The sequence below is a fragment of the Puntigrus tetrazona genome, chromosome 3, assembly GCF_018831695.1.
Source record: "Puntigrus tetrazona isolate hp1 chromosome 3, ASM1883169v1, whole genome shotgun sequence".
Taxonomy (NCBI): domain Eukaryota; kingdom Metazoa; phylum Chordata; class Actinopteri; order Cypriniformes; family Cyprinidae; genus Puntigrus; species Puntigrus tetrazona.
The window spans coordinates 23,239,026-23,261,355 of NC_056701.1; the positions used below are offsets into that span (position 1 = coordinate 23,239,026).

The following is a 22,330-nucleotide window of genomic DNA, read 5'->3' on the forward strand; positions in this document are numbered from 1 at the left end:
GAAACATGTTTGGCACAAATGAATCCTTAGGTCTGAAATTTTTAGCAAACAGGAAATGAAAGTTCTGCTTTTGTGTGAGTCTAGTGGGCTGTTTTTATGCAAAGCTTTTATCCAAGGTTCTCAATGTAAGTTATGTAAATTACTTAAAAAAAACTATAACTTTGTAACAAAGCATTTATTGTTTTTCCCAAAGAGGAAAACAATACCAATAAATTGCAAGTTTTAGCTATTCAACTATAAATAAAGCAGAACAAATATTTGTTTTTTTATTAATTTGTTGGATTGTAAAGGAAAAACAGCATTTTTTTTCACCAAAAAAATTCAATTATATGACTTAATACTGTGTGGTTGTTGATCATTGCTGTTATTTTACGTGTTGAGGTCTATGTACAACTTAAAACATAGTATCCCTGCTTTATGGTAAGTTCATTTAATATTTGCGTGAATATGTATGATCTGACCAGTATGTATAGTCTTAATAAGACATGTTGTGTTAAATGAATGAACAAATCAATTAAGACCATTTTTATAATGAATTTGTGTCATTTCATATAGTTTTAAGGACTTTATTTTTTTATTTTCAAATAATATTGACTAGGTTTTGTCTTGTTTCACTCCAGGCCTGAATCCGATTGTTTTGTATTCAAGCTAGCTTTTATAAACCACCGAAGGTATTTGAAGTACGCCTATGGAAGCTGCGCAGTTGCATAATTGCCTCGTATCGCCATAATTTCCAAACACCTTAAAAGCTTTCCTGTTTATTTACAACAAAGCAAAGGGGACATGTTGTCCACCAAGAACTCCACCTCTCTCTTCATGCCCCTGTATCTCTCTCTCTCGGTTTCGCTCTTCTCGTTCGTTCTCGAACAATGGATCTTAAAGCCTTTGTGTGGAATGTGTCTGCTTTCAGGAGCACAATCAGAATTTAACAGGAATGTTGTGGAAAAGCTATAACTGCGCGTCCTATTATCACGGTCAAGGGCGTATTACTGAAACGAACTGTTAGAAACTCTTTAGCGAATCATGCTGGTACAGTTAAGACATACACGCACAATCTCACGCACACAAGGGCAACATGAGGTGCAGAGTGAAGTAGATAGAGTGTGATAAATCACATCTGCTCTGTGTGAAACCGATGATACAGACATACTCCATAAACTCCAGCATGCCAAAAAACACACGTGCGAAACACAGAGAGACGGAGATAAACACACATAAACAGACACTAAAATAACGTGCGTATGAAAGAAGAGTACAAGGCACTCTTAAGCTTTAGCTAAATCTTTATTGCCATGTGCTTGAGTAGTTTGCAATCACACCAGCATAAAAAAACCTCTTTTAATACGTTCTCCCAAACCAGAGAAAGCTGTAAGTTTTTTGGTTGTGCATGCTTTTGACTAACTGTTTTTGCCTCAGCAAACACACAACGGCATTTGCGGTGTCAAAGATTTTCAAACTTTAATTTTAAACGTCTTAATTTTTTAAAGTTTGCAATAATCCAAATCAATAATCTCATTCAACCAAACTGCACCGAGCTCTCGTGGACTCTTACTAGAGAGCATGCGCAGTGTGATATCAGTGTGAATCAATACTGTTCTGAACACAGAGAACTAGTTTGATATTAGCCCTTATTTCACACAATGTCCGAGTAAAGCACGTTTAATTTAATTCGTCCATTGGCCAAATATTTCAACATTTGTAGACTAGCTTAATCAGTCTATTTTTTCTATTAGTTTAAAACTGCCTTAGCAAATGAACGTGTGATTTATATGTTTTGCGTGTTGGTGGAATCAGTCGTTTTTTTAAAACTGACTTCTGCTTGAAAACGTCCCTAAGCAGCACAAACACCTGCCTGCCCGGTTAGTGAATGAAGTTGCCAACGTCCTTCAAGCTGAATTAAAAGCGAAAAACTGCGAAAAAGAAAGGACATTCTGTGCTGTAAGTATGTGAGGCGCTGTGGGAAAAGCATTCATCACTAATGCGTTGTTTGCTTTCCACGGTTTGCACTGAGGAAAGAAAATAAATTCTTACATTCATTTAAAACAATACTGCCATCTTTTGGTGAGACTTTCACAGCTCAACAGCTTCAACTCGGTGAGTCCTAATGTGTCTTTCACCCCCTTCAAATACAACATGACCATGCGAAACATTCATCCGTCGCTAGACGTTGCTTATAAAGTGACAGTTTATGTAAAGCAAAAGATCTGAACAGCACTGACTGTGCTCCATTCATTGTGCTTCACCCACACTTCTGTAGGCCCCTCTGTTTTCAGTCTAAACTGTCAGTCTTTGATCGTTATGTTCCAGAATGCGTGATCGTCACGTATCCTCTCAGCTCTGACTAGCCCGTGCCGACACATGGCATCGTGAAGTAGCCGGATGGATGAGGGACGACCACACAACCCTGCTCCGGGCCGGGGCTGTATGCAGGGGGTTCATCTGGAGAGCTTTCGGTCAAGCTGTCGCCGGGGTCTGTGCTTTGAGTTGCTGGCAGGACGGCGAGAGGAGTTGCAATGCAGCTGTCATTTTCTGGTGCAGAGCTCTCCGACTTTCCCAACGCGCACTTGCGATCTCTGTCCGTAGAGCCGTCAGGTAGTTTGTCGTGGGTGCAGGATTCCCCGCAGCACAGAATGTAAGGCCCGCTGAAGTCCATGCCTGATTTGTCTTTGCACGTGCCGTCCCTCACGTAGACATGCAAGTTGTTTGATCCACCTGACCTTGCCGTTTTAACAGCATCTTCATTGTTTAACAAAAGCGGCTCCCAAGAGACACTGTCACGAGAGAAAAATATTGTCAGACACACAGATTTAAGATTCCTACGCATACACTTGAACCCACTTCCATGATGTGACTTACAGTAAGTTTGAGGGTTTGAAAAGAAAAGAGGCATTATGCGGCAGGTTTCATTTCCCTTTTAGAGAAGTGTTGCCATTATTAACTACAACCAAAACTCTTGAACATTGTTTTTCAGCAATAGCTGCTGAAATATAAATAGGAATAAAGCATAATTTTTTTTTCATTTCAACATTCAGTCCAGGTGCTGAAATGACTAAAACTGAAGCTGAAATTAAAGAGTTAAACGTAAAATAACACAAAGAAATACTGATATTCATGAAGACGGTTCATGTTTTTATAGCAAAATGCTGTTTGGTTCAGAGCTTACCTGCTTTTGCAGAGACTGACATTGTCTGCAGCCAGAAGTACACAGATGGAGGTCGTCTCTTTCTCATTCTGAAGGTTTGGCCATCCACTGGGAGCCTTCTGGAAGAGAGAAGGAGAGAAAAAACAATACTTTAATACATATGACTAGGTGTTTGGAAGAGTGGATTACTAGTTATAAAACGTATTTACGTTTCTGAGATGAGTTAGTAGAGACTCACCTTCATCATCCCCTCCAGCACTTTGCTCTTTATGGGCGATGGAATCGATCTTTTCCAAATTTTGATCCTCCTGTTATAGAATTACACGCATGAATAAACTGTATCGGTGCCAGTGCAACGAGATGAGATTGATTGTAGGTATAAAACGATTAAATGTATATTTTGGTTTTAGTGTATGCTATTTTGGATGAACGAATCAATGGACGAATGCAAATGTTTAGTGGGTTTCACCTGTGTAAGACTGGTAGGCCGCTGTACAAGGTGATGAGAAAAATCACTCCCACAAAAACGGCAGGCAAAATGTAGATCACAAGGCTGATGCGTGATGAAACTACAAACACACACACAAAGAGTTTTTCTTATGCATCACGTATTGAGTTCTGTCCTGTGGGTATCAACTATTTTTGTCCTAAGCATAAATAATTTCACAAAGATATTTCCAGATCTTTTCTCTTTGCTATTTTAAAAGAAGCTTGTGATGAATTATGTACACGTGAACTTGATTACTTCAATGCAAAAAAAGACAGAGGGTTATGCGAACACTTTTATTTGTATATTTCTGTTATATGAAGGAATGAATACAACATCAGTGAACTACATTAGCTTCCATGAAATAACAATAAAAACGTTATGAAGACACTGCTAATGTTTAATAGATTTCAATTACAGCACTTATATTTAAAGGCTGTTTTCTCAAAATTAGTTTTTTCTCCGACACTGAGCTATAAATGTCCACTTCAGTAGCACTTAAACACACCAAACTGTACATTTTTATACCTTGTCTATATCCTCTAAGTTTTTACAGGGGAATTTGTTCAAATATAATTTGGCGGATTGTATACAACAAAAAAAACACTTTTGACTGCAATTATCAATGTAATCAATCAGCGTAAATAAGGCGATAACTATTAGTGGTCTTGCCTTATTCAAATTTATTTCAATAATTGCTATGTTAGTTAACTGAACCAAATATATCAACATTATTGTTACCTGGCTCAGTTTTGAACACTGCTGGCTGTGACCATTGTGATGACTCAATGATATAATCATCATCAGGTGAAGCCACTAATCTGATCTGGGCCTGGTATTCAGCTGAAGAATTTAGCCGCGTAAAGGAAACGTTAAAACTGTCCTCCATCTCAAGAAAGGTAAAGATTTTTGATGTCTGCAAAAAGAAAAAGAAACCATGCATGCGATCAGTCACAGCTACAATGAATCAGTCAGTAACTGCAGCACTGATGCTGAAAGATAACCAACGCACCTCGCTGGTCGACATGTTTAGCTCGATGCAGAACTGAACATCGGAAATTAATTCGGAAAACACTGGTTTAGGCCAGCTCAGTATGAAAAAGCCATCGCCTTTCTTCACATGGATCCGGTCAGGTTGTGAAAGTTTAACTTGAAGAGAAGAAGAATGAACGTTAGTGAACTTCCCAAACTCCAGGTGGCAGCACTGGCATGCAACTCTGCTAAAAACAAAACGTACTGTGTTTGGAAATATAGAACTTCCTAGAGTAGTACACTGGTTTCAGCTCCACTGATAACAGGTAAGGGTCAGGGGTTTGTACTGAACACACAAACTCAGAAAGCTCAGTGTCTCTCGACTTCAGCTGAGGGTCTTCACAGCAAATGGAGGGCCTGAGGGAGAGACAGAGTTGTCAGTGTACAGGATGTGTCATCAGGCTTTAGATCAGTTGTTATTCATGTGAGTTTGTGATTGAAGGAGAACTCACTTATCACCATTATTGCACCAGAGATGATAAGACATAAACTGATACTGTTCTGTCTTAATTTGCCAGGTACACGTCACAGCCGTTTCTCCCTCTATCACGCACTGCAGGTTAAAGGCTCCATCTGCGAGAGGTCATGAGCTTCAAGTATTTGCAGTGTGAAAAGGAAATTCTTGACGAAATATAAGCAAAATTTATACCACTGTAAGTCTTCCAGGACACCAGGGGGCTCCAGTCACTCCAGAGTCCCACAGGACCCCGCGCCCTCACTTTGGCTTCATAACGGTAACCGGACAACAATGACTTCTTGTCAATCAAATACTCAGAAGCATTGATGTTATCCACAATCTGTTTTCAGTGAAAGAGAAAGAGAAAATAGGTTCATTCACAAACAAAAGAAATGTGGTCGCAATCGTGTACTCTCTGAGTACTTTTTTTGACTCAGTACTTAGCGACTGTCAAAAATATATATGCTCTAGGAATTTACGTAGTATAAATGCAATCCAGGCTGCGTTCTACTTTGCTTTTAGACACCCACTCACAAAGTTCCCTACGCACTTCCCCTTGGGGGAATTCCCACTGCCATTTTAAAGTGTGTTCCTCTTGGTTAAGAGGACAGTGAAGTTTATATGGACAGATCTCAGGATCAATTAAATGTCTGGCCTGTCCCAACACCTAAAGTTTCAATCTTTGCACTTGACCATTTGTCTACTTACATGACGTATTCCCTATAGTTGGCCCAAGGTAGGTGTGATGACTGAAAGTCTATGTAGAACTATTGACTGATTTATGGGAAACCTTTACAACAATGCAATGTACATAGCTTTATTTACACATTCTGTGTTTATTTACGCATATACTTGGTTACTTTGCGCTTTAAAATAAACCTTTTCTGTCTCTGTTCAATAGACCCTGTGATGCTACTTATTAAGTGATAAAAACCTGTATCTTTTCTGTATCTGGGGACTAATTCTTTTATGAATGTGAATTACACATACGTTTTTATCACATACTTTTAATAAAACGTCCATTCGTAAGCAGCCCTTGTTTACAGAACCATTGACTCAATCGCTGATTCATTCACAAACAAAATCTGTTGAGCGAGTCATTGAATCATTCACTCAACCGATTCGTTCAAAACACAAATTCACACAGGAAGTAAACGCGGCTGTGTGTTGCATGTGTTGAATTTATTAATACCGTCATAATTTTCTCAAAAGTGTAAGCGACTACTCAATAATATTTCACATTTAGTCAATTAATCACCCCGGAAGATGAACAAGAAGGTAATCAATCACTTGATTATGTGCGCGGTTTCCGGTGTCAGCGCTTTAAAATATTAGTCTACAGCTTACAAAAACAATCTGCTATTCTCCTTCCCACTACAAACAAGTGGCCTAATTGTTCTCCCATTCGCGTTTTTGTTATTAAAGTAATTAAGTATCATAACGAATTCCAACCATTAGAAAATAACTTCCGCGTTACAAAATAATAAGATGGATATCAGTTACTCACGGAGCACGCACGCATTATTAATCAAACAAAAGGATGCTCTGCCAACTTGTTGCCTATATGAACACATAACGCCCAGCATTTATCTATGTAAATATATCCAAATCTTTACAGTGGATCTTCTCCAGTTTCAGAATGCTAGCATCAGTCTTTCATGTGGAGGCTTTATCTTCGGTGGGAATCGTGTGAAGTCTCAGGTTGTGATGATGTGTCATTACAATGGCAGATTGTGGTGTTTGATATTACAGTGAAACAGAGCTGCTTCTGCACAGATATTGTTCTAGACAGGATATCCACAATACATCCTATCAGAGTGTTTCAGAGCTTCAGTGCCAGCTAGACTTGGAGCATGCAAAGTTTAAATAATCGTTTCATTACGAGTACAGTTATATACAGCAGTACACACTGTCTTGTAAAAGTTTTTTTAGTGTCAGCGAGATCTTTTCTTTCTTCTATTTTTGATTGAACGGATGACTGAAATCATGCTGATTCGGTGGAATATTTGAATGGAAATCATGATAAGATTGAGGGGTTTTTCATAGGTTTGCTAAGTGGGCATGTCAGTATTTTAAAAATATGTGAAATTGCTAATATGCAATTACTAATTATTATTTCTGTTTGTGTTTACTCACAGTCCAGTCGTGCATGTGCCCGCGATACTGAAGCTGGTACACAAGAGTTTCTGTGATATTTGAGGATACGGGATACGGGCTTCTCCAGGACAGCAGACGACCTCCGCCATCAGCCACCCTCTCTGTCAAATTAATTGGCGCTCTAACTTTTCCTGAAATCACACACACACACACACAGAACGGTGAAAGGCTTGTCCATGCCAGAGATGCTTAGAAGGTAAATGCACATGCAAAAAACACACACTCACCATGCTGAGCAACTCTGAGAGTTGTGACTCTTGGTTCACAGGGCACTTTAAAGTACAGAATGTGACTTGTTTCTAAGTTAAACCTAGTAGTTTCATAACGACACATGTGAGAGATCTTCCCATTGGATAAAAGCACACCGGATGCATTCGAGATGCAAGGTGTTTCCACACTGCAGAGCGAGAGAGAGAGAGAGAAAAGTTGTGTTCCCTGTTGCACAATTTCTTTCATTGTGTGTTTTTTTTCACCTACATTGGACCTACATGTCATCACTTTCGTCCCTGTAGTACAGTTTATGCTTGTTTTCTTGTGGATGAATTTGTGGATCGACCTCCCATGTGCACTGGGCATAGCTCATGTAGTCATTGTGGCACTTCAAGGAATCCAGCACTGCAGATTCTGAAACAAGAGTTCGAAGGTCAGTATTAGGTGTAATCGCCTCAGTTCATGTCTAAGGTAAACAGATTTGGTAGACATCTCTGCATCTCAAATACTTGTTTAATCTCTTTTTTGTTTGCTCTCAGGTGAATAATATTTGATACAAGCTTTTTTAGATTAATAATACAGGCTTAAATAGTAGTACAGATCAGGGTTATTATAGTTATATGTTTATGTGTATATATATATATATATATATATATATATATATATATATATATATATATATATATATATATATATATACACATATAACACACACACACACACACACATTAGTACACAGTTTACTGTGATGTACTAAAATAACCACAATAATAAATGAAAAAGAAATAAAAATTAATAAAAGCTATGTAGACATAAAAAACAAATGATTAAAATGACAAAAAAGTACACAACAAAGTGACTAAAAAAGAACACTTATGCATGAATATGTGAAATGGCGTATCATATATATGCAATATATGCCTGCACACACAAAAAAGCCTGATAATTAATAACTTGTTCTTGTTGATGATCAGTTTATTTATTTATTTTCTCAAATCTGCCTATTTTTCCCCCATGTGTGGACATATGCAGAAAATTCCAGTGACTTACTAGACTGACAAATCTCTGAATGACGTAAGCTTTGGATTGCTAAACTTAAAGGGATTTTTTCGTTCTTATTATTAGATTCTGCAAGTCTCTCAAGATTGGTTCACTTCTAAAATCAGATCTTTAGAGCAGACCAATCAAAGCCACGTCTAGAATTACAAGTGTCTGCAAAGGAAAATCTCTATTGACGTCCAAGTTCGGTCCAAGATAAGGATTTATTTAGGCCGGAATAATAAAATTTATATGTATGAGTCCAGAACGGAGGCCCCAAGAAGATTAGAGGGAGCACTGATAAGGGTCTATCTGGTGGACACAGGCCTGAACTAAACAGGTTGTATAAAAAAAGAATCGAATGCCATAATATCTCAGAGCGTTATCTTTCTCTCTCACCTTTCCCAGGCTTGACTACATGATGAGGACACTCTTTTTCACCGATGCCTCTCCTGACCAGCAGAGCGAATCCAGCCATATGCACAATCCATGTGGAGAACATTGTTGCTGAGATCCAAGATCAGAAGCCTGGCCCTTTTTACAGCAGGTGATTCTTCTGGTTGCTTTCAAGATATCTGAATGTTCAGAAAGCGGTTCTGGTGGTTAGAACTCAGTTTAAAGTACCAGTTCACCCTGAAGTAACACTCTACCCAACCTCGTGTCGTTTAGGCAGTGTTTGTACAAAAGTTCATCTTTTACTGAGTTCATCAAAATAGCTTATTTTGTGTTCCACGGAATGGAAAAAAGTGCTACAGTATTGATGTGTTGTCAGTTTTATTTTTAGATGAACCATTACTTTCATAACAGCATGATGTTTTTTGTCACATTTGTTCTGAAAGCAAACACAAACACATAGGTCTGAGAAAAAAAACGGCACAGACGTGCTTCTGAGAATTCTCATTGGTTTTAAGCATAAAACATACTTCCTTTTTCCTTCCACATGTTTGTACTTACAAAAACACAAAAGCTTATATATTCCCCCTCATCAAAAAAACATCTGTCACAAAGCTTTGCAAGATGCAAACTTTAAAGGTGAAGTGTGTCTCGAGTAGTTTGATGTGCCGCCAAACAACTGTTTTCAAGCAAGTTTCCTGCCGTCTACCATTGGTCCGACAAACAGATTGTTTCGCCTCAACCTCATATCATTGGTTGCATCTGGAGTAAGAAGTGATTTAACATTACACTCTTCACTCATGAAAGTATAAAAGTATTAGTTATTTTAACAGTGTCACAAAGCGTCTAAAAATGAAAGAAACGTTGCATATTGCTTACGTTATGTGACAAAAGCACGGTGACCTCCAAATCCATCTTTCAATGACGAATACAAAATCCATCTTTTAATGAATGGAGTACTTCCAGGAACAGGTGAACGTCTTAAAAACCGCTGTAGATCTTCATGCAGCACGTCTTGTACATAAAACCACTCATTTGGGGTGAACACGACCATCTGTCTGTAACCCACTAAAGACGCTATGTAGTGTAAAAACAGACGTGGTACTGTATGCCGCACTACGTTTCTCGCAACTGCCAGGAAACTATAAAGACAGGGATTTCCCTTAAGCTTAAAAGCGGGTGAGGGGCGTTGGGGGAAAGAGATGTGGTCACACAGAACACGTACTGTCGGAAATTGACTTCAGTTTAGTTTGTAAAAGTTAATTCAGTTTCTTATGCATTTTTTAAATGTTATGTTCACGCTTTCTTTTAGAGGTTGAACGACATACGGTAGGTGTGCTATATTTAGTTGCGGTGAGGTACACACGTGCATGTACGTGAATGAACTCAAAGGGCAGAAAAACAAAAACAGGTTTTACCTCAAACCAGTTGCTCATACAGTGACATAAAGTGTATGTCACAAAGTCATAAAGTTTCTTTATGACTGATCTTGGAGGTGTTAAGCTATGCTTGCAATGCAGTGCATTTCAAAAAACGCTAAAAACTTCAACACGGTAAATTTACTTGGATGTAATATGTTTTCTGTCTTAAATATGTCATAAATCTTAAAGCATTAATCTTGAGTGTTTTATTGTTTAAATTGTGTCATTTCTCAGAGATTCGTTGTGATTAAAGAGGACAATGGTCTTTATCATTTTTGGTTTCTGATTATTTTACCTAGCAGAGCTAAGGAACAAAAGTTTTTCTTTTCTTGAGAATCTCAGACCAGACGGTTAAATGATATATTTAATATAATAATTAGCGTTTTCAAAACAACATCTGATTTCACTAGACTATATTTGATCCGTATAAAGATCAGGATAAAGGTTACAGATACAGGCAAATGTTATTTTTTTTCCTCCATGAATTGTTTGATATTTTTTACACGTTAGTGCTTTATTTCATTAACTAACTTAAATTATAATATTTATTAATATACTGCTTTATACGATTATAGTATTTCGTAATCTTAATCATTTAATTTCATACCACATATTTGTTTTTTAACTTCAGTAAATAGCTGGATATAATTTCAGTAGCTTAAATCCTACTCTAAAAAAAGTTGAAAATCAGTGAATTAAAGATTTTCATACTTCTTTAAATGTATATATTGGATTTTACAAGTCCTTACCTGTATCTCTGTCATCAACGTTCTATTCCTCCGTGCTCAGATGAATGTGTTTACTTTGGTCTGATCAAGTCGACTTCAAAACAGTATGCTTTCCTAGGCTGTGCTCTCATTACTGCATTTGCACTCATGAGATCATTTACTTGAACTACCTCAAAGCTAAAAGTTCCTTTTTTCTCGCAGTTGGGTAAAAACATTAGTTGCTTGGTCATCAGTAACATTCCTACCACAGGAACAAGATTAACATGCTGCTGAATATGAACCGAAATTGACTAATGTCTAGATCAATACATTTTAAGGATAGTATTCACCTTTGTCACAAAAACACCACCATATTATGGACAAGGAAAGTCACCGTTCTCAGAAGTGAGAAAGAACACCTCTACACATGTATTCACACCAACAAAATAAATTCACACTTAAGCACACGCATTCACTTGCTAACATGCTTGCTAAGATACACCCATAAACTCACATATGCAGACTCAAAAGAGCTTTTCAGTAAAAGGCAGGAGATCTTGGAAGTGTCAGAAATTTCTCTTTCTCTTCCGCTTTCCGTCAGTACAACATGCATGTTTGTGCGTTCATGAATTATACTCGGCTCTTCTTTTGGAATTTATAGCCATCAAAGCCATTCAAATCAAATTTGCCTTTTTGATTAGTTGGAGATGGAAGAAAGAAAGAACATTTCGTACTATTTTTCTGTCGATTTCCTTTAACCACACACTTCCTTTGGTAACTTGAGCAGCTTTGAGTCATAAATGACCCGAAAATACTCAAAACGATTAGCAATGCTGCTAATTCTGTGACCTGTGACCTGTGACCTGATTGAGGTTTTTTTAATTCACAGCATGCCATGTTTAATGCTACCGTTGGACAAAATAATGTGAACACCCTTTATTTAAGGGGTTAGTAACATTATAATATAGGATTAGGTCATTTTGGACAGCATCTGGTGGATGCAGATGCGAATCAAAGCTTAGATACACATACAAGACACATTTTTCCATTGCGTCTAACAAAGAACTGCGTACACCGGATGCTGTCCAAAATGGAGGTATGGTGATGTTGCGGTGATGAATCTTTGAAATAAATTTGTTATTTTTCTTTTCTTTTCGTACAAAACATATTCTCGTAGCTTCATAACATTGCTGTAGAACCACCGATGGCAGATGGAGCATTCAGATGAAGCGTTTCGTATTTCTCTGCCCCTTGACAGTGGTAGTTGTTTGTCAGTCAATGGGAAAGTCACAAGCCTCCTGGTTTTCATCAAAAATATCTTAAATTGCGTTTTGAAGACAAACAAAGCTTTTACGGATTTGGAACGACATGGGGTTAAGTGATCAATGACAAAATTTTCATTTTGTCATCAAGCTACCCAACTGTGACTTTCCCTCAATAAGCTCTTAATTAGCTTCTTATTAATAGTTAGTAAGGCAGTTAAGTTTAGGTACTGGGGAGCATTAGATATGTAGAATAAGGTCATGTCGAATAAGGCAGTAATATGTGCTTAATTAGCATTAATAAATGGGTAATATTCTAGTAATATGCATGCTAATAAGAAATAAGTGTAACCATAGGATTTAGTAACATTACTGTATACAATAGGGGTTAGTAGCATTGTATTATAGGGGTTAGTAATATTACCGTATACTATACCATTGTATTGTAGGGGATAACATTGTGTTCTAAAACTGCATATACAAAAAAAGTGCAAAACGTCATCACAAGTGAATGATGGGACCAGACAGAACTAGTGCAGCAAAATTGACAGGAAACCTCAATATTCGTCATGAAATGAATACACAAAATGGTGCACAGTGGAAAAACCAACAACATGAAAGAGCTGATGCACCTTTTACAACAGATACCATTGTTAAACTGCGAAAAAGATGGTGCCATGATTATAAAACTTACTCAGACAAACGAATTGAATATTATCAAACCACTGTGGACAATTTCAGAGAGAAGAGCGAGAAGCAGATTCAGTGTCTCTAAAGTAAGTGGCTGATGTTTTGATAGACAGCAGGTGAATATTTAAAGGAGACTTTTTTTGGGTTGGAAGCTGAATTAAAGTCAAAGGGTGATCAACCCAGGGGCTGACTTAGTGCCTAACTATATGCTCTTTTATGACAAACTATAACTATAGTTAATTTACCACTAATGGTAGTTAATTAGTGAACCACAAGGGCTTAGTGTCTGGGTATGCAGGTGTATATGGGCCCGGGCAGATAATTGGGGGCACGCTGAGCCGAGGGGGAACTTTTAATTGAAACAAGGGAACAAATATAGAGCCCTGCATGGGCGCAGACCTTGTCTGACAGCTTGTCAGAATTCTCCACTCAAGCCCATGTTTTGTTTCTCCCTCTCTCTTCCTCATTACACAGCCTCTGTTGCAGCCATTATTGGAACATGATTGGAACATTTTATGTTTGTTAAAGTCAATCTTTTTTTTTTATAGACCTACCAAGTGGTCTACACAAGAGAGCAAGTTAAGCAGTCTTCTTAAATAAATAAAATTTGAGACATAAAAAAAACATTATGCATTTGACAATATAAATTGAAAACTTCAGATAAAAGTGTGATAAATATCTAATCTTTTGTGTGATGAGTGGAAGCTGAAGCGCGCTCTGAAGGGCACGGAGGTGCTAGCGTGATCACTTGCATTTTTTTCTTAATAAGAATGGACAATGAAACGTCCTCAGTTTTCCTCATAAAGGTGTATGCACTATCTTTAACTAGTTTTATTTGTGTGCACTTTCATTATGTGAATTTCTCTCTCAATGCGCGTCCAATGAGAAGATATGTGGAGTCAGGATCATCAGTTTCATGTTTTTGTTGTGTTTTGTTTAGTATTTTGGACCGCTGTGCAAGATTGAGTTTGCATGTACACATAGCCTACAGCTGCCTTTTAGTGTCACGCTGAAATAAATAAATACCATTGCAAAACTCAGTTTTGAGTGCCGTCTGAACATTGGCCAAACATGTTTTGCTAATAGGGCCTATCAGGTGGGGTGCTTACGACACTTAATGTTAAGTCTGCTCCTGGATCAACCACCTTAATAATGAAATATTGTTTATATTATTTTGTTTAACCCCTGCAGAGGTGAAGAAATAGTAATTACAGAGGAGGACTGGGAAATGTTGCATGCCAGCTTTGATGTCTCAATGCCCACATAAGGTCAGTTTCTTAATGCATGTACTAACCGCAAGACTACTGCCACAGAGTACATGATTCAAATCTCTCTACATTACAAAACATAACTCCGTCAATGAAGTATGAATGATATTTCAGTTATAAAAATTCAGGTTGAATGTTTCTACGTTCTTTGTTCTGTGTGCTCTGAATGCTGAATGCTTGAATTTGGCCACGATGTGTGCATCAATAGTTCACTCGCATTAAAGTGATGTGAAACTGCAATACTTCCTGACCACAAGGCACTGGCCATAAATGATATACTGACATCTCTGCCACAAAAATTGTTTGTACGAATTACTGAGCTCAGGTTGGCTTCCTTAAATATGCATTCACAAACCAGCATTCAATGTTTCAGTAGAGTCTTTCCAAAAGCATTATTGTAAGAATTTTCCTGATAGAAGCAGTTATTTTTAGTGTTCCCCGGTTGCATTAATCAGATTTTTCATTGTTAAAGTATGCTTTCAGTCTTCCAAGTTTCTGTGTAAATTGCAAGGTGGGAAGCAAGATAGATAGATAGATAGATGGATAGATGGATAGCTCACCAAATAAAGTTTATCGTCCAATGATTTTTATCCTTTTCGTCATGCCATCACCATTTCAGCAACAATGAATTCTGATTACTTGACAAACAACAGCCAGCCTTTACTTGTACTTGTCAAAGCATGACTGTCTGTCAGACCACATGTTAGAAAGAAAAAAAATGAAAGAAGAAGACGAAGAGAGATAAAGAGAGATCGCGTGAAGATAAGATGTACATTGTGGGAGAAGAGGCAAACTGTTTCTTTACAGATGAGCAGAATGATTATGCGTAGATCACAGGATTGTCATGAGTAAAAAATGTTTTCATATCAAAATTTTTCTTTTTTTGTTTTGCCAGCTTCTATTTCATAAGCAGAGAAATTCTTGATCTGCATGTTTCTATGTACAGCAGTGTATGCTGTGAATATAGTATGCACAATGCAGTAAAACACTGTACTTGGTGTTCAGGAAGAGGTTTGTCTCACTTTAAAAAAGCACACAACACTTGTCTTGGCTCTGTTCAGAGCTTTGTTATAGATTGCACAGAAAAGACAGTGGGATATGTGTGCATACTTGATTAGAATGAATGTCTCTGGAAAGTAGTGAGTGCAGACATGAAAAGAACAAATCCAAATATACAGTTGTGCATTGGGACATATGCATATTGAGTTTGCACGAACTGCTTTTATTATAAACTCAATACCTTTTGTAAATCATTTTGTATCCATGCAGTGCCCTGGCCAACTGACCCTGCAGAATTTACATAAAAACATCTGATTGTGGCCAACCCTTGATATTGTTTTGCATGCTGTATGCATCAGATGAACTGTGGAAGCACTGTGGCAATTATTTTCCATGCTTTGTGGTTAAATTGATTACTGAACCTCATAAGCCTTAGTCTGAAAAAAAACAAAAAACAGATCATGCTGGTTAGCTATGTTTTGAAGCGTGGCAGCTGGTTTGAGCTGGTTTAAGCTGTTATTTAATTGGTCCTGGTCCTGAGCTGGTTATAAGCTGGGTACGAGCTGGCCCTGAGAAGAAGCTAGTTGCTTTGGACCAGCATGGGGTCAACTTAAACCAGCTCAAACCAGCTGCCATGCTTCGACACATACCAATTTTTATTTTTTTTTTGGGATGCACCAATAATCATTGGCCAATATGTAATGGTATTTTGTGCGTATTTTGACAGTAAAGCCGTTTTTTTAAATGCCATCAGGTGCGTGATTTCACATTGAGCCATATTTACTACACACAGCCGTTGTTTATTGCAAGCTGCTACTTTTTTAAATCAACTATATGTAGTATAGCAACATCTAGTATTATCTATTCTCTGATCTCTTTAAAGTTTTGTATATGCAGTTTTCCTTTAATCTTTTCGTGAATTTGTGATTACTGTGGTATGTCTTTAAAATCAAGTTTTTTAAAGTTTTACTGTACATTGTTCGCTGCACATTAGCTTAATGTTAGCATCAGCAAAGGAGGCTGTTCATGTGCGATCGATCTGGGTTTTTTATTCAGTTTTTCCCATTCTGTGATGGACTGTATTCATTTGCAGAGCAGTCGTACCTTCTCAGAATCGTTGTCTGTGAAAGTTTGCATGTTCACACATGACTGATATCTGGATTCCCCTCTTTCTATTTTGATGTTCGTTGAATTTCACACCTTTACGCTTCGGTTGCTTTTGTGAATGTTTTGTTTTTAGACAGATAAAATGATCAGAACCCCTTTTATCCTTCTTTGCAAATGTGTAGCAAGCAAGCGTTTGAATGTAGTTCTTGTACACCGACTTCACATTGCACTTTAACAAAAAAAAACATTGTCTTTCATTCACAAGGTCTTGCCATCTAGACATTAATAACACTTTTTAGTGATTAACTACATGTCAAAGGACAATTTTGGAATCTGTGGCTCAATTCAGGAGAAAATGTGTCAAAGTCATGTGCTCTAGAGTAGAAAGGTCTCTTATTGGCCTCTCATTCCTCTTTTTCTAACATCACCTTGTCTGTTCCCTGTGATTACCTTTCTCCCTCAGAGCCTTGTGCAATTCTCTCAAATAGTTCTCTAGAAAGTCTTCATTCTCTAAACTTCCTGGTGAGTAGGCTGCGTGCGTCTATTTCAGTGTAAACTCGAAAGCCACAATAAACTTAGAGCTTCCTTATTTTAATGTTTTCAGGACCTCTTTTTCCACTGTTAAACCTTCGGTTTGTTTTATATAGTTTATTTCAAGTTGTGCTACTCTGAAACACGACAGTGACTCATTATGAACAGGTAGGATGGTTGTGTGGCCCAAAATTACTTTCACTTCGTGTTAGGTGCTTTACAGGAACTGGTTTTGGAGTAATTTGTGGACCGAACCCTAAAACGACATACTAAAGTGTTGTACGCCATATAAAAGTGTTGTTTTAGCATACCTTCAGGTGTATAATATAAGAAAGCTCCTCATTAACAATGCCGACAGTATCAAACAAGAAGAGCCCCTAAAGCAGCTGGGAACTGTGGATATTAAAGATACTTTTCATTCGAACGCTAACAGCTTTTTCCAGGTATTATAGACGTCCTTGTGCTAACAAGACAAACCAAGTGAATTGAAGCTGATCGATTGTGATTAGTAAATAATAAATAGTGCCACATAGACCTTAACATATCTGTCAATTCTTTAACCTTAGATTACCACTGAAGGTGTTCTCTGTGAAAGCGTGTGTTTCTTATCCTTGAACAGAACTTCTCCTTATAATGCAAGCGAGCACACGCACTTGTTTCCCGGCAGTCTCTTGATAGTAAGAAGTTCCTCAGAAGTTGCACTTTCTGTATGATGTAATGCTTTGAGAAGTGAGTCTACTTCCTGTCAGCCCAGCTGAGGCAGATTATCTGGCTGTAAGTTCTTTAGTGTAGTTTTAGCACATTCTCATTAGGAAAAAAGTTTTCTCATTTAGGACATTTGGGACTTTTTTCGGTAACACTTTAGAATACTGTTTCCTACTTACTGCGTAACTAATAAGGAATTATTTAAGAACTAGTGTTAAGTAATTAACACTACTCATTAACACTTAACTCATTTCTGTCAACTACTAAGACAGTTATTAATTTTATGACTCTGTTGAAGGAATAGTGAAAATTACGGCATATTTTTACCATCCCCAAGCCATCCTAGGTTTATATGACTTTCAGTCGAACACAGTCAGAGTTTTTAAAAAATTTATTCTGGCTCTTCCAAGCTCGGTAATGCTTATGGATAGTGGGAATTGTTTTAAAGCTCCATAAATCAAATATATCTGCAAGTACTGAGTCATAAAAACAGTCACGTTTCAACGGGTTATCACATGTCCTCTGAAGCAGATCGATACGTTTTTGTGACAAAAATATTTTTAGTTTTCAAATTATCTAGATACCAGACTTCAAATTCAAATTCAAATTCAAATTTTATTTGTCACATACACATACATACATGGTACGACATGCAGTGAAATGTTTTTTATAACCGTCCAGCATCAAAATAGAAACAGAAAACAGAATTTAAATATATATAAATATAAAATATATGTATAAAAATGTATAAAAAGTGTGCAAAGTTTAAAAATAAAAAAGTGTAAATAAGTGTAGAATATAAAAATATAAAGTGTAGATGTAAAGTGTCTGTGCGAATGTCCAGTGCAAAGTGGCTAGTGCAATTGTCCAAAGTAAGTGGTGAGTATCTGGGGAAAGAGGGGTAAACATGGGAATCCCGGTGATTAGGTGCTGGGTGTTCTCTGGTTCAGACTCCGAATGGCCTGCGGGAAGAAGCTCCTCCTCATTCTCTCTGTGTTTGCCTTCAGGGAACAAAGCTTTCCTGAACGCAGCAGAGAAAAGAGTCCATTGTTGGGATGGCTGAGGTCTTCCACGATCTTCCTGGCTCTGGTACAGCACCGCTTGTTGTAGATGTGCTGCAGCACAGGGAGCTCAGTGCGGATGGTGCGCTCAGCTGACCGCACCACCTTCTGAAGACTTCTGAAGACTTCTGAAGACTTCTGGTTAACGGGTATGTGCGCGTCCCAAGGGAGACGCATAAGAGCTCATCTTAGCTGACTTTTGACTCAACGTACGACAGAGGTCAGAGGTCAGCCAAGACAAGCTCTCGGGACGCGCACTTTAAATGCAAATGAGCTACTTATTCCGCCTTGTCTCCAGAAGAGGGCATAGCATGTACATCTCTGGGTTGCATACCCACTGCAATAAACAATTAATAGAAGCAGTGTGCCTGAGAGCAAGAGAGCCGGTGTTTAGCAGTACATATGAGAAGCCAAACACATCGAAAGTGGGTTAAAACAGCACAGTTTTACAGAGCGTGTGTTGCACTGACCTGTGGTTCAATGGACTCTTGTGACTTACTTGTACAAATTATATTATTGTACCATAGAACATATAGTGATTAAGTTTACATCACCTCTATAAATCAAATAAAAACAGACGAAAGCAACAACACAATGCACATTCCATATACTTTATTTTGAGGTAAAGTTAAATCTTCTCCCTGACCAAAGTAACTTGACGTCGTTTTCACAACTTGACAACTCGTAAGTATGAACACCCCAGGACGACTTGAACACTGCTTGACGACTTGAATCTACATTGGGCGCAAACGAAATTCAATTAAACTGACGAGACAATGACGAAATGCTAAATTCCTGTTTTAGGAACGGCTTCTGTTTCCACTTGGCTGGAACAACAATGCATAAACTATACGTGGATAATATCAGGTTATGTGCTTGATTCCAAGTTAAACAATATGATTTTGCGAGACCTTTATGGCCATACCTAAAGCAACAACTGATAGTTTACCTCAGATCCTGAAAATAAATTACAGCTAAGATGTACATTAAAACTGAGAAGTGAGTGTACTCCATAACAAAGATGGTATATCACTCAGTATGCACATTTAATGATGTTAAAAAGGTTTATATTTTTGAATTATATTACAAATTTATCATTGCGAGTGCAGTGTGCTTTCAGAAAGTGCCCGTCAACGCATGCTTTTGATTGGCTTGGATATTTGACATTCCAGAGCTATTTTTTGGAGCAATTAATGCTGATAGAGGTCCAACATGGTCTAATGTTGTGTTGCAGTGTGTCCTTTCCTGTTCTTCAGAAGCTTAAGCCATGGTCGGTGATGTTGCACTGAGAGCGTTAGTGTGTGTGATCCAGAGGGAATTATGCAGCCTTTGTCCTTCATGCTAGAGCTGCACAATTGACTCTCCAGCAGGCTGGAATGGACTACATTTCCCATGGGATGTCCAAAGGATACAGCATCATGTCTGTGCTTTGATATTCATCCCAGTGAGCTGCTTGAAGACCTTGAAATTCTAATGCAGTGATTTTATAGTTCACAGAAACATGATCACTAGTCAGACTGTTTCTGTTTTGCAGGTGCAAAACTCATGCCATCTGTGGTTGCTTAGGTGTTATGAGTTTGTTTTGCTGGCTGTCTGTGCATTGCTAGTCTACTTCCTTTTCAGACCTGAACCTGCAGTTGTACCCAGGACTCCAGCTCACGCTACAGTGTGTAAAACTCCCAGGGGTGAGCTGTTTGATTGGCTGGAGACAAAAAAAGCAAATACCACAGACTCGTCCTGGTTGTTGCTAGGGCCTTTCTTATACTGGTCATAAAAGATGACCCCAAGAGGTATGAGTTAAGCGGTGAAGTTTAGGGCTTTGTTCATAAAATATTGACTTAATTTTCTCGCACATTAGCAGAGCAATGCATTTGTGACCTGGTTTGTAGGTACAAGGTCTTTCCAGGACTGCTAGACTCTATCCGTTTAATTTTTAATCTTTACATCACAAGGAATATTTCAAGTGTGCTTAAACCTTAACTGAAATAAGGCAAGATTTTGTTGCAGGATTTCTTGATAATTGTTCCCTGAAAGTGAGCTTGTACAGTGTGTTGGTAGTTAAGGCCGCCTAATATAAAGCGGGACCCTGAGCTTCCGTGCAGTTTATTTCCAGATTCAGTAAATGTGTTTTGAACTGCCCCTAGTGGTGGTTCGCTGGAGATGCCGGTGAAGTGTTTTGTGGAGAACTGGATAAGATGAGCTCATTATGATTTGCTCTTTTATTCCATGTCTAAATGGATTTAGGGATCAGCTTAATGCGCATTAAATGGATGAATTCCCTTCTGGATCCCAAAGCAAACCGAGGAAAGGCGAAAGTGAGCTTTGCTAGGTTATTCTGCTAAATCTGTCAGCTTTCTCCTGGATCATTCATGAAGATAGGGCTTCGCACGTCCCTCACACGGATTCTATCTGAAACTCTTTACGCCAGATCAACTTTTCAAATGAGTTGGTAATTTATTCTTGAGTACTATTGGCTAAACCTGTGTGTGTAAGCCCTTGTAAACAGCTGAGGTAAACTGTTTAACTGTGGTTTGGATAAATTTGTGATGTGGCTTGAAGCTTGATTGCAGAACAGCTTTATGCGATATTGAACGTCATTAGTGTTTGGCTGATCTGGGAGCTGTGTTGGCTGTCAGCCTAAAAGCTTTCTTTCATAAACACCAAAGAAACTCAGTAACCCAGCACAAATCATTCCTCTCAAGAATAAATGGCCAAAAACACTGAAGAAAAAAAGCGAATGTTGCCTGGGATCGTTTGAGGCGCTCGCTGATTTTGTCACTTACTTCACATACATTTTAAGTGTTTAGGGAGTCCCTAAGGCCTGTGCTGCTCTCAAGTTCACCTCTGCTCTGTTTGTTGTCCCCTCTGCCTTTTACACGTATTCAGAACGGTTTTGGATAAAAACAGCTTTTTATGTTCAGAAAATAAATGTAAAGGCCGTCGGGGTGCAGTGTACCAGAATTTATATCAGCGATGGAAAAGAGGTTTTGGGTTTTTATAACTTATTACGATGGACAAGTGCAAATAATATTAAAATCTGCATGTAACCAAAACTTAGCAAATGTATTTCTTTAAAGGATGTCATTGATCTTATATTGAATAGTTCATTTATGCATGTTTCATTATTTACATTTTTGACTTCTGATTGTTTTTTAATAAAAATGTCCTGATTCTCTAAAATGTAGTATTGCTTCGTTGGCTCACCACTGAATGCTGTGCAGTAAATGGGTGCCGTCAAATTGTGAAAACATAACATTAATCCAACTACTCCAGTCCATCAGTTAACATCTTGTGAAGTAAAAATCTGTGTCTATGCAAGAATCAAATCCATCACCAAGTCCCCTATCGATAATATTTCCTTATCCAATGAAAACATTGTCTCGTTTGAATCAGGAGAGAAATATGCACAGATCAAAGACTTTTCAAGTGAAACCAGTGCAAACTGAACTTAACAAATATATTGGTGGAAAACAGCAGGGGATGGAAATCTGGACAGTTCCTCACGTAAATATATCACATGGCTTCAGGAGACAGGGAATATAGTGCACGAATCATAAGGACTCATTTAACATTTTAAGATGCTTTTATTGTTGTTGTTTTGTAGCCTGACAGTCACTGTATCTTTCAGTGTTCGGAAAAAAGCTACGCAAATGATAATAAAAG

General features: G+C 38.0%; 1 protein-coding gene across 3 annotated transcripts; it reads right to left on the bottom strand.

The window, feature by feature from the left end:
- Positions 1-1,265: 1,265 nt before the first annotated feature.
- On the bottom strand, positions 1,266-14,922 carry csf2rb (colony stimulating factor 2 receptor subunit beta). Of its 3 annotated transcripts, none has more exons than XM_043235586.1 (14): positions 14,825-14,922; positions 8,923-9,098; positions 7,764-7,899; positions 7,503-7,672; positions 7,255-7,406; positions 5,311-5,458; positions 5,114-5,234; positions 4,867-5,018; positions 4,642-4,778; positions 4,371-4,545; positions 3,612-3,711; positions 3,381-3,450; positions 3,164-3,261; positions 1,266-2,771 (listed from the first exon to the last, which is right to left on the bottom strand). In XM_043235586.1, exons 2-14 carry the CDS (start codon positions 9,023-9,025, stop codon positions 2,342-2,344), a joined length of 1,992 nt encoding a protein of 663 aa, XP_043091521.1. In that variant the 5' UTR covers positions 9,026-9,098; positions 14,825-14,922; the 3' UTR covers positions 1,266-2,341. The 3 variants fall into 3 exon arrangements, with proteins under 3 accessions (XP_043091521.1, XP_043091519.1, XP_043091520.1); XM_043235584.1 differs by lacking the exon at positions 14,825-14,922 and adding an exon at positions 11,087-11,234; XM_043235585.1 differs by lacking the exon at positions 14,825-14,922 and adding an exon at positions 9,796-10,058.
- Positions 14,923-22,330: the final 7,408 nt, after the last annotated feature.